At 38.5% G+C, this 13,176-nt stretch overlaps 1 protein-coding gene across 2 annotated transcripts in view; it reads left to right on the forward strand.

Moving 5' to 3' along the window:
• Positions 1–12,130: 12,130 nt before the first annotated feature.
• The window catches only part of LOC114685891 (pregnancy-specific glycoprotein 22-like), a 577,069-nt gene continuing 576,023 nt past the window's right edge, over positions 12,131–13,176 (forward strand). For both annotated transcript variants that reach the window (XM_037201885.1, XM_028860536.2), the window contains exon 1: positions 12,131–12,376. In XM_037201885.1, coding sequence (XP_037057780.1) covers positions 12,313–12,376 — 64 coding nt within the window. In that variant the 5' untranslated portion in view covers positions 12,131–12,312. The remainder of the gene's footprint in view (positions 12,377–13,176) is intronic.

The following is a 13,176-nucleotide window of genomic DNA, read 5'->3' on the forward strand; positions in this document are numbered from 1 at the left end:
TATTACTACATGTCTTAAGACTACCTTAGATACTTCTTACAAGCTTATATTCTTAAAGGAACTCTATAGATCTATTTTACAAACTTATATAGGCTACCATTAGCATATATCTAACTTAGCAAACACCTAAAGATTTCTTAACACAGACAGAATTTTTTACAGACTCACATATCTTATTTTCGTCTTTCTACTTCTTACTCTTAATTATTATCACCATCTCTATTAGAAAGATTCTCTTAACTAGACAGGAAGTACGTACATCATTTCTAAAGTTTAGAGTTTATAGTCAGCTTTGTTATAAAGCACTGGGATTTAGTGAGTGTTGTCATTATAGAGTTGTGATACTTGTTGCTAGGGGACTGTAACATTCTCCGGACAAAGCCACACCCCAAAGTTGCCGAGTTCTCTTGGCCTTTCTGAACTGGCAGAGATGTACTGTCAGCAGTAAACGGTTTTTAACTAGAGGCTATCCCTTCACCGAAATTCATAATAGCTCCCCTAAAAACTTCAATTCAAACAAACGTTTCTATCACAGCAGTACTTTTGGTTTGCTCTACTGAAAAACTTCACTTCACACTGAGGGTGAAATTACCATATTCAGCTGCTGTAAAGCTCTTCGCCAAACTGCACAGCTATTAGGTGATATAAGGTATTTTTCTAAAAGAGCTAGTAAAGCCAAATGCATGGCACAGCTCTGAACTCTATTTCCTCACTGTTTGCATTAACCAGTGACAAAAACTCAGAAATACTAATCGGGCCACTTTCATTCTGGTTCCTTTATAGGAAATATCATTGGAGCTGACTTTTCTTAGCTCCACACTCCTTACCAGATGCTCCGGTAACCACCGAGCTTCATTCTCCTCTTGTGAAGAAACAAACATGTCCTCGACCCCATATTAACACAGGATCGGGACCCTTCCATAATCCCGAGCAGGGATCTTTCCATTTCACTTGAGTTTCAGAATTTAGTATTTTCACTTCATTAGCTTTAACTCCCGATGTTATTAGCAGCTGTGATATTTAGCATTGATTTTTTTTATAAGGAACTTTCAGGTAAAGCAACTTTTTTGTAAGACAGCCAGATTTTCTGAAGTTTCCCATCTATAAAGCAGTTATTTTTTTGAATGCCTGTTTCCTTGTCTCTATTGATGTATCCAACTCTTATTAAATAAGAAACACAGAAACAATGCAAAAGAGAAAGCCGAGAGGTCAGAGCTCAGAGCCAAAATCTCACCCTTCCACCTGCGGTGTCCCAGCCTCCCGAATGAGAGCCCTATTTCCTGTCTGTTCGTCTATTTAAAGAGACAGAACAAGCCACAGCTATCTCACCTCACCAGTTCCTCAGCTGGTCCTGTTTCCTCAGACTGGAAGCTTCTGTGTCCTCATCCCAATAGCTCTCAGCTGAACTGTGTTGCTCCAAAGCCTGAAAGCTTAACCAGCCAAATGCTTCTAGTTTCTGGTCCTCACGCCTTATATATCTTTTTGCTTTCTATCACCACTCCCTGGGATTAAAGGCTGGTTTTCTGGGATTAAAGGAGTGTGTCACCACCGCCACACTCTTGCTATGGCTCTAATAGCTCTGACCCCCGGGCAACTTTATTTATTAACATACAATCAAAATCACATTTCAGTATAATTAGATTACCACCACATTTCCCCTTTTCTATTTTAATAAAAAGAAAAAAAAAGCAAAAGGTTATGACTAACAAAAGAAAAACTATATACAAAAGTACAATAACTATATACAATATATACAAATAATAAATACCTAAACAGGTATTGGACAATTTAGAGAAAATAATTCCATTATCTATCCTATTTTGGTAAATCCAAGATGTATCTAATGCACTTTCTATCCTAATTAATTTTCAACTATAACTAACTAATCTTCAACTATAACTAACTAATCTTCAACTCCCTCAGAGACCCAAGAAGGAAATAATATTAGCTAACAAAAATAAAAAACAGGAAGTGCATGCAAGCAACTTCCAAAAAATTTGTGAGTTGACAGAAACAGCCAGCTGCCTGGGCAGTCACCTGAGGTTTCTCCGCAGTGTTGGGGCATCATCTTCAGCCTATAGGCTTAGTGTATCTGACAGACTCATTTGTGAAGTAGGATGTACACAAGGTCAACAGTTCAATCTCACATTGGGTGAGAGCAGTCCATGTACCAGAAACACCTGAATTCCACTAGTGTCCTGTCATGATTCAGGATTTTAAATTCTGGAAATTGTTGACAGTTTTTAAATTCAGCTGTCCATTCTTCTTGGCTGTGTATATATGGCTTCATCTCAGCATCCCCTTCTTCTCCACATCCCTTTATTAAATGCCAGTCTACTTTTGATAGGCATGAGCTTTCAGCTGCTGTTCCATTGTACAACAGAATCCATCGGCCCTCTGCCTGTTAAGCTGCCTTCGAAGAAAAGGGCACCGTACCTTTTCCGGATGCAAAGGCCACTTCAGGGATGGGGCCATATTGTCCTGGCCTCAGAAGATGCCTTTTGATAAAGCCATAACCACACTTGTTTTGGCAAGAATAAGTAATCCATTGTTTCGTGTTCTGTCTGTCCATTTTGTCCTGTTGATCCGAGGATACTTTGTTGTCCAGTGGCTAACTTTTGCCACAAGGAAAGTTGACTCCATATGCAGTTTCTTCAATGTCCATATTTTCTCTGAAGTAGATTAGTACTGCCAGGAGCTGACATGTCTCAAAAAAGAAAAATTTTCTAAGTTATTAAAACATTTTAAATGCCATATTCTATAGATCTCTGAAGGGTTTGAAGATGACCTGTCTAAAACATCTCTGCTCAATTTTTAAAACATATCTAATATGACTACAAGTTCTATTGTAATGTCTAACTACTAACTTTCATTTCTTTATATCCTAGTAGTTGGTAATAATAACATTCAAGGATCAGAAATTTGTATTACATTGTTAAATGAATGGTATAAATACAATTAGAAATATACATATAGCATTTTCTAACAATATCAGTTTCAAATTTGTATACGATATAAAACAATTCAATCCAATGTAAAGTATTAGTAATTGTCTTTTTCTTTTCTTTCTTTCTTTTTTTTTTTAAACAAAAACCTTAAATCTAATCTCCTTTGCTTAACCTTTTTCTTAACCCTCAACAATAACTTGTAACCAACCCCACTAAATACTGAAAATTATCCCAGACCCAAAACCCATTAAAAGGACCAAAAAACCACCCGCCCCACACCACCTCTTTGGGAATGTGGGCGTCGTATTCTTAAAATTGCTTCCTGCTGGGTATGGGCGAAGTTTTCTTTATCCTGATAGAAAAAATTTTAGGTTAATTGTCAAATTCTAGGAGAGGTAACTATATCCTTCATTATACAGTCCGTGTATAATGCCAAAGTTCAGGGTTTATCTCAAGTCCTTATTCAAGTAGTCTTTGAGACTGGATCATCTCAGCTAGTCATCTCAAAATTGCTCTGAGCACCTTGTAGTTTAAAGCTGATATGTGGATGATGTTTGTCAGCTTAATGATATTATTATTGTCCACGTGGAATTGTTGTTGTTGTGGGGCCCCATCTTCTTTCTTGAGACTTCAGTTGATGTTAGGCCTGGTCATGATTTCCTGCAGAAAACTGATAAGAGACTCGAACACAAAAACATATATATGCAGCTAGCCTTTTTTCTAGAATTAGTTAGTACTCTATATGACCATTCATATCTTAACAAAGTTTAAAATGTATATATATCTATATATCTTTATATGTTAATCTTGTAAATTTTGATATAAAATTCATACTTTAAGAAAAGTTTAAAGAATCAGAATAGAATCAAAGAGTTGAGATTAGTAATAGAATAGTCCCTTAATTAATTTTGCTTTTGTCCTGTACCATAGCAGAAGATGGCTCTTATTCTGGCATGATACAGGGAGTTTGGATTTTCCTTTTAACAACATGCTTGAGTTTAAAGAAGGAGAGAGCCATTCTCCAACTCCAAAGTCAGCTTTTAAATTTTAATTGAACTGGGACTATTAGAAAACCAATAGTGTTAAATCTTTAGAGAAAAGCAGAAACAAACATTTAGGAAGACATAAAAATTTTTTAGATAATATATACCCATACACCGTTTCACTCTGTTTCTTGGGATAGATGATTTGTCCCTTTTCTTCAGTTGTCTCATTAGTCCAGTTTTCTTCAAATTCCTTAACCTTCATTCTCCTAAAAGACAAAAACAAAAACCTTTCCCCAAGACTAATTTTGGGGATATTTCCTTTTGACAAGTTATTATCTGATTAAATGAAAAGGCATGTATTATTGATACCAGTTAGTTTAAATTGGATGTTCATGCTGGTTGATGAACTATCACCTCCTCTAATTAAGAGGTCTCTCTTGTTCAAATCCAACCTTTATCAATTTTGATGGTACCCACAGCTTATCTTCTCCTGTAGAAACAAAAGCAAAACCTCATCCCCAATGTAATACATACCCTTGTTTCCATTCTGAGGTCAGCATATCCTTAAAGTATATAGGCTGATTTAATTCTGTAGTTTTTTCTATTATCCAATGTCTCTCTGCAGCTGTTGTTCCTTTCTCATTGGCATTCAGAAAATTCAAAGTTAGAAGAGCATTATGCAGTCTATTTCTGGGGGTTTTTGTTACCCATTTCTGTTTATTTAGCATATCCTTTAGAGTTCTGTTTGATCTTTCTATAACTGCTTGACCTGTAGGATTATGTGGTATGCCTGTAATATGTTTTATATTGTAATAAGCAAAAAACTGTTTCATTTTAACAGAGACATATGATGGAGCATTGTCAGTTTTGATTTGTGCAGGTATACCCATGATGGCCATAACTTCTAGCAAATGAATGATTACAGAATCAGCTTTTTCAGAACTCAAAGCAGTTGCCCATTGAAATCCTGAATAAGTATCGATAGTGTGGTGTACATATTTCAATTTTCCAAATTCTGCAAAGTGAAACACGTCCATCTGCCAGATTTCATTTCTCTGAGTACCCTTTGGGTTACATCCTGCTGGTAATGGCGTTTGATTGTAGAAGGAACAAGTAGGACATTTCTTTACTATTTCTTTGGCTTGTTGCCAGGTTATGGAAAAATCCTTTTTTAAACCTTTACTATTAACGTGATGTTTTTTATGAAATTCTGAGGCCTCCAGCACATTTCCTATCAATAATTTATCAATCTCATCATTGCCTTGTGCTAAAGGGCCTGGCAGACCAGTATGGGATCGAATGTGAGTTATATATAAAGGATGATTCCTTTTCCTAATTGTATCTTGTAATTGAATAAATAATGAAGTTAATTCTGAAGCATCAGGGATAAATTCTGCAGTCTCAATATGTAACACCACTCTTTCAGCATACTGAGAGTCAGTTACTATGTTGAGAGGTTCTGAAAAATCCATTAATACCAACAGAATAGCATACAATTCTGATTTTTGAACTGAATTATATGGACTTTGAACCACTTTACTTAAATTTTCTGATTTGTAACCTGCCTTTCCTTCTTTGTTGGCATCTGTATAAAATGTACAAACTCCAGATATGGGTTTTTGCCGTACAATTCGAGGCAAGATCCAATCAGCTCTCTTTATAAGATCAATTCTATTGCTTTTGGGATATTTGCTGTTAATTTCTCCCAAAAAATTACTGCAAGCTCTTTGCCAAGGTTCACTTTCTATCCATAATTTTTCAATGTCCTCCTTAGTTAATGGTACGACAATTTCTGCTGGGTCTATGCCTGCTAATTGACGAAGTCTCAGTTTTCCTTTGTAAATCAAGTCAGAGATTTTTTCCACATAAGTTTTTAATTTTTTATTTGGTTTATTTGGTAAAAATATCCATTCCAATATAATATCTTCCCTCTGCATTAATATTCCAGTAGGAGAATGCCTAGAAGGTAAAATAACCAAAATGCAATCAGCTTTGGATCAATACGATCCACGTGCCCTTCATGCACTTTCTTTTCTACCAAGGCTAATTCTTTCTCAGCTTCAGGTGATAATTCTCTTGGACTATTTAAGTCCTTGTCACCTTCTAAGGTTTTGAACAAATTAGTCAGTTCATCATTTTTTACCCCAACAATAGTTCGTAGATGAGAAATGTCTCCAAATAATCTTTGAAAGTCATTAAGAGTCTGTAATCTATCTCTCCGAATTTGCACCTTTTGGGGTCTAATTTTTTGTAGCTCTATTTTATATCCTAAATAATTAATAGAATCTCCTCTTTGTATCTTTTCAGGAGCAATTTGTAATCCCCAGCAAGGCAAAATTTTCTTTACTTCTTCAAACATTATTTCTAAAGTATCTGCATTTGAGTCAGCTAGTAAAATATCGTCCATATAATGATAAATTATAGATTTAGGAAATTTTTTACATATCACTTCCAATGGCTGTTGTACAAAATATTGGCACAGAGTTGGGCTATTCAACATTCCCTGTGGGAAGACCCTCCATTGAAATCTTTTAACCGGTTGAGAATTATTATAAGTAGGCACTGTAAAAGCAAATCTTTCTTTGTCTTTTTCTTGTAAGGGTATTGAAAAGAAACAGTCTTTTAAATCAATCACTATGAGAGGCCATCCTTTTGGTAACAGAGTAGGCAAAGGCATCCCAGATTGTAGAGAGCCCATTGGCTGAATTACTTTGTTAATTGCTCTAAGGTCTGTTACCATTCTCCATTTACCAGATTTCTTTTTAATAACAAATACAGGAGAATTCCACTGTTCTTCTACCAGCTCTTCTAAAGCCTGGAGTTTCTCTGTTGTTAAGCGCCATTGCTGAACCCATACAGGCTTGTCTGTTAACCATTAAAGATAGAGCTGGTGGTGTCTTTGGAAGATCATCAGTTGTTGTGCCCTGTTCTTGTACAATCTGGATGGCTGGTAACCACTCATTAGACTAATACCTTCTAATATTCCTCTTAGAAACATGTGTTAGTTTATGATTTGTTTCTGAGGTTGGAGGAATGTTAATCTGAGTATTCAATTGTAATAGATCACAGTCCCATAAATTCATAGCTATGTTAGCCACATATGGCTTTAATTTCCTCTGTCCTTCTGGACCTATACATTCGAGCCATCTTGCACTCTGTTTCACTTGAGATAATGTTCCAATCCCTGACAGCTGAACATTTACCTCCTGAAGAGGTCAATTTGGATACCAAAATTCTGGTGCAATTATTGTCATGTCTGTACCTGTATCTACTAATGAATCCAATAAATTATCATTTATTCATATTTTTAATTTTGGTCTTTGTTCATTTATAGAAGTTTGCCCAAAAATTGCTTCATGGCTTCTCCTGAATTTTCTGTTCTTTCTGCCTCACATGTTTTATCACCCTGAGCAGCCTGGTTTATTCCAATTGTCATTTGGTTATTTAATTCCTCTGAGTAGGGTTTTCTTCTATGATGGCAGAAAAGGTCTGAACTTGATTTGCTGTGGGGGCCTGCATGAGGCTCCTCTGGGAATTTCCCGAGGACCAAGGCAAAGGATTGTTTTGTCTGTCCCTTGTTGATCTACATTCATTGGTCCAATGTTTACCCTTACCACACCTTCTGCATATTCCAGAAGAGAGGGCATTCTGCTGCTGTTGTTCCTGGAATAAACATTCTTTCTAGAAATGCCCTGTTTACATTCCCATTTTAAATGACCTTGCTTTCCATATCCAAAATATCTGACATTCCTCAATCCTTTTGAAATTGCTTCTCCTATCCATGTATCTTCATGGCTATGAGACTCAATATTAATTGTGTCCCTGATCCAGTCCTCCAAAGGTGCAGATCTTGCCTTTAACGGACTGATTATTCTTTTGCATGCTGCATCTGCAGTCTCAAAAGCCAAAGATTCAATTATTATCTCTCTAGCTTCTGATTCTGGTACCATTCTATTTACTGTTGAAGACAGTCTTTGTAAGAAATCCATGAAGGATTCTTTTGGGCCCTGTATAACCTTTGTGAATGACTCAGTTTTCTTTCCTGGTTCCTCAACTCTGCCCCATGCAATCATGGCTGCCACGCAGCAAAGAATTAATGTTTGGTTATCATACAAACATTGTTTTTGTATTGGCCTTCTCCAAGAAGCTGATCCTGGGAAATTTCTATACCTCTAGCTCTACACTGGTTTTCTGTTGTCTTAGCTTCATCTCTGTAGCATATAAACCACTGCAATTGCACTCTGTGTTCCAGGACAGCTGTTACTAATTCTTTCCAGTCTTCAGGAATAATCCCATTACAAGTTGACCAAGAGTTTAACATTTGTTTTTCAAATGGAGAATGCATGCCATAGGATACTATAGCTTCCTTAAATATCCTCAAATCTAACATTTCAACTTGAGTTGCTGTATGGTTACCAGATAAATTAAGTCTGATTGTTTGAAAACAGGCTGTCTCTCTGTAACCTTATAATCCAATCCTGAAATAATTTCACCTTTAAATTCTTCTGTCTGAGTCTGAATTTCTCTATAATTAATTTTAATAGGTTTTTCTAAAGCATTTATCTTGGCACTTAAATTGACCATCTTTTTAAATAGTAAAATAAGGGTAATTAAACAAATAATATGCATAATTGATGTTACATACATTCCATCAACATTAATTATCTCATGTAATTGTTCCATATTCAGACTACCTAATATTTTATCAAACAAAGACCAATTTTCTTCCTTGCAAAGATATTTCCTATTTTCTAATGTAGAAAAAATTTTCTCTTTTAAGTAGTTTCTCCCTTTAAGATATCTGATATGTTAATTGAATTACCAAGACTATGTATAACAGTAGAAGTCTGAGGGAATTTCAAAACAGCTACCTAGTGTGGTTGCAGTCTAAGATGGAAATCTAGAAAGAGAGAGAGAGAGAGAGAGAGAGAGAGAGAGAGAGAGAGAGAGAGAGAGAGAAAGTGTCTACTACCTACCAGGAGAAGAGAAAAAAAGCTAAAACGCTTAAGTCCAGCCTGAGCAGGGCCTGAACCAGGGGCCTATAAACCCACAAGCAGTTAGCCACTAGTAACTCCAGCCCCTTTAATCTCCCACGATGTGAGTTGCAGATCTGGGTATAAGTAGCTCCAGCTGCATGCACCCTGACCACATGTAGCTATATGATCAATTGCAGCTCTGGCTGCATTTAGCTGGACAGCTTGTAGCTCCATCCAGGACTGGGGCCTGTAACTCTGGCCAAACTGGGGCCTGTATCCCCTGGCCTGCAAGGCCACCTATGGTTTTTAAATGAATTATCAACACTTGTGTGCCAAATATAGACAAATTTCTAAACAGTCTCATTAAATAAGAAACACAGAACCAAATACAGGGGTAATAGCCAAAGAGATCAGAGCAATAGTGAACTAGCTTACTACCATGCTATAGCTTCCACAGAGAGCTTCTTGCTGTCTAAACTGCACTTTTATTGACTTCCTGTCCTGCCTTCTCATTGGTTCTAAGGCCAGCCACATCACTTCCTCATCACTGCCTGTCTATATAGACCTCCAGGTCTCTATGGTTGGCACTGGATTTAAAGGTACATGTCAACATGTTTGGCCGTGTCCTTGTCCACTCAAAGACTCTGCCTGCTGTGTGATCAGATTCAGGGTGTGTGCTACCACTGCCAGACTTCTGTTTTATGGCTCGCTATGACCTCTGATGTCCAGGAAAGCTTTATTTATTAACATACAATTAAAATATCACATTTCAGCACAAATAAAATACCACCACAATTTTCTTTCAACAAGACAGAAAGTTATGCAAATCATTTCTAAAGTTCAGAGATAATAATCAGCTTTGATACCATTTTGAAAGTTTTCTTGAGAGTTTGAAGTCAGAGCCTAATCCATCAGTGGCTCTAAGCTTTATTTGGTAACTCTGGGTAAAATTCCCTTTTCTTAATTTTTTAAAGTTGCTTTTTAAGATTACCAGGACCATTTCAAAGTAGCTGGTTGACAAAAGGTATTAGCATTTTAATTGCATCCTGACAGGTAGTTTTTCTGCACAACAAAGAAAATTACAGGTCTTGGTCAATCTCAGCACTGAGCTTTGGTGTAAAGTCTTGGGCTTCTGGATAGATACAGAAGTTAATCCTCATTCTGTGTCCACTGGCACAAACTCCTATGATTTCAGGATATTCCAGCTCCAACTCTTCCTCTTTTCCTTGCATCTCTGATTTCTCTTTTGTGTGATAGACTGCACTGAGAATGCTTTCTCCCACTTGGCAGGAACTTCCAAGGTGGACAGACTGTTTTTAAAGTCTAGTAGATTTTTCTTTCTGCCTATAACTTATGCCTTCCTGTTCCTCCATTTGCTTTCATGATTTTCCTGGCCCAGAAGGAACACCCAGAGCTTTGAACCATGTTCACACTCTTTTATCTCACATCCTCCCAGCTGCTGTCTTGTCTCAGTGAATGACTTCTGCTCTGATTCACGTGAAGTCCTTAGAGGCAGGTGATGAATGTGCCTGGGAGCCTATCCTGAATCAAGATGAAGCTAATGGTTCAATGATGCGGTTTTACTTACTCTGCATAATGTCAGTGGTAGACATCAAAATGTTCCTTGGCTGAGGATTTGGGGAATCAGAAAATGAAACCCAGGATAGATGTCATGAGCTCTTTCCTAACTCTGATGGCCCAGCTGTGAGGGAGAGTGGACATCAGCACATATGATGACCATAGAAAACAGAGAAGGACACTTAATTTAAGAATGTGGAACTTCTTTTGGAGTCTCCCTGTGGAGGAGAAGGACTTAACAGTCTGAATAGTGTCCTACAGCCCAAAGTCACCTGTGAAAAATACGTTTCAATTGAGTAACTATCTTTATCAGGTTGGGCTCTGGATATGCCTTGAGGCATTTGTCTTAACTAATGCAGGAGGACTAAGGCCACTTTGGGAGTATCATCCTTAGGCAGTTGATCCTTGATTGTACAAGAAAGCTAGTTTAGCATGAGCCACAATATGAACCAGTGAATGAGCCAGCAAGCAGCATTTTTTTTTGCCTTGACTTCCTTCATTGCTACACTATGACCCAGGCATGGAAGAAAAATACATCATTTGTTCTTCTATATTCAGGGTGTTTTTATTATAGCAAGGGAAAGAAACCTAGAACAGTGCATAGGGAAGAGAGTATGACACATGCATTTGAACCAATGTTCTCTATACTCAAAAGCAGAACCCCTTTGGGAAAAGAGAAGAGAAGAATTTAGACACCAGAGATGAACTAGAAACTGCAAGTTGATCCCCTACATGTACTGAAGGTATCAGGCAGTTTACATTTGGGTTGTTGACCATCCTTGCTGTAGCCCTAGACATGAGACTGCAGTCCTCCTAATGATCTCTGGGGAGTGATATCAAGACATATGGTCAACATTCAGAAAATGGCTTCCTGAGCCATGACCTTGCATTCCAGACCAGTTTTCTACCCTGCCTCCACTATCCCAGAGTTCCTGTCCTAAACCCTGCTTTGACTTATTGGATGCTTTCTGTGTTTGAAAATACCTTTCTGAATGGGGAACCTGAAAGTATCCTTCTTCCTAGCATCTCCCATAGAAGAAGACAGGATTACCAGAGGGGCATTTCATAGACAAAGGGCATAGGCGACCCATCAAGATCAGAGAGGACATGGGCTCACCCAACACACAGTTGAATTGGATACTGCACAGATGCTGGAAGGTGGCATTGAAATCCTTCATAGGAAGATAGAGCCCATGGTTCTTTCCAGGTCATACATCTCACCTCTTCCCCAACACTGAGTACATGAAACTGCACACACAACTGATTCAGTCTTCTCGTGCATCAGAACTTTGACTGGTTACACCAATGATAAAGGACTGATCTATTTCCCTGGTCATCATTCACCTGGTCCCTTTGCAGTCCTCAGAGGCATCCCTGTCCCCTCACTGCTGGAAGTAAATCCCACCTTTTCACAGCACTGAGAATATAGGGTGCATTGGGTGATTACCTGGGTCTCTGTGTCACATAGACACACAGGCAGGAATGAGCCTCCCTCCTTGCAGCTGACAGACCCAAGGCAATCACAGCAGATGTCCATTATTCTCTGAGGGTGCGGGGATGTTTATCAGCCTTGTAGCTTGATGTGTTACTTGGAGGTGAAATATAAGGAGAGAAAAGGAGAGAGGAATTTGAGACAGCACTGAGAGTGGAAGGGACAGAGCAGTGCCTTGTATAGAGACCCCATCACCCACAGATCATTGGATTCTGTGATGTGCTCCTGCCTTGGAGTACACACACCTCAGAGGAAGGAAGGACAGCCAAACTTGGTGCCTGAACCAGTGCTGAAGCTCCTCTTAGAGGGAAGAAAGCACAGTGAGAAGAGAGATGGAGGTGTCATTTCTGATTCCATGCAAGGGCTGCACCCCCTGGCAGGGGCTTCTTCTCACAGGTAAGTGTGTTTATTCTCTGAGTGTGGAGGGAAGGGACCTCAGAAGCAGGATGGAGTGTTCTAAAGAGGACAGGAGCCCAAGAGGAGACTCAGGGTTTCTGTTTGCAGTCAAAAGGCAGAAGGCACAGGGAGGGACAGAGGCTCAGCAGCCTGAAGCTCTCAGCAGACTGGAGGTGATGAGGGAAAGTGAAAAGCCCCAAACACTAAATATTCAAAGTCAGTCATATTGGCTGCTGTGTTCTGAAGACTGATATTCCCTGACAGGTTCACTCTCCAGACAAAAATAAAAAAGGGCTGGACCAGTGAGATTGCTCAGTGTCCAGTTATATAACCTGAATTCATTCCTCAGGCCCTACATGGAAAGAATAGACTCCTGAAAGATCAACCCAGCCCTCCATACAAGACCTGACATATAGACCTGCAGATGTACACATTGGGACACATGCTTCCCACGAGCACCATTTCATGGACTGGCACATGCACACACTGAGACAGGTCCTTCACAAATACACACATCAAACACATAAGTAAATGTAAAAAAAGAAATCATACTTGAATACAATTATTGTCAATATTGCCAAACTTAGGGACTACATAGAGAAATCCATGGACACAGTCCTCCTTCCTTCTTTCTGCAATTCTTCTTTCCTTTCTCCACTGGTGTCTGTGTCTTTTACAGGAATTGAACCTTCCAAAGACTACAGGTTATCACAAACAACTGGTTATAGTGGAACAAAATCAGATTGTCTAGAGCATGAAGGCTCAAGTTGGCTAGAACCAGGAAGGGAACAGAGAAAAAT

Source organism: Peromyscus leucopus, chromosome 1 (assembly GCF_004664715.2).
Source record: "Peromyscus leucopus breed LL Stock chromosome 1, UCI_PerLeu_2.1, whole genome shotgun sequence".
Lineage (NCBI taxonomy): Eukaryota > Metazoa > Chordata > Mammalia > Rodentia > Cricetidae > Peromyscus > Peromyscus leucopus.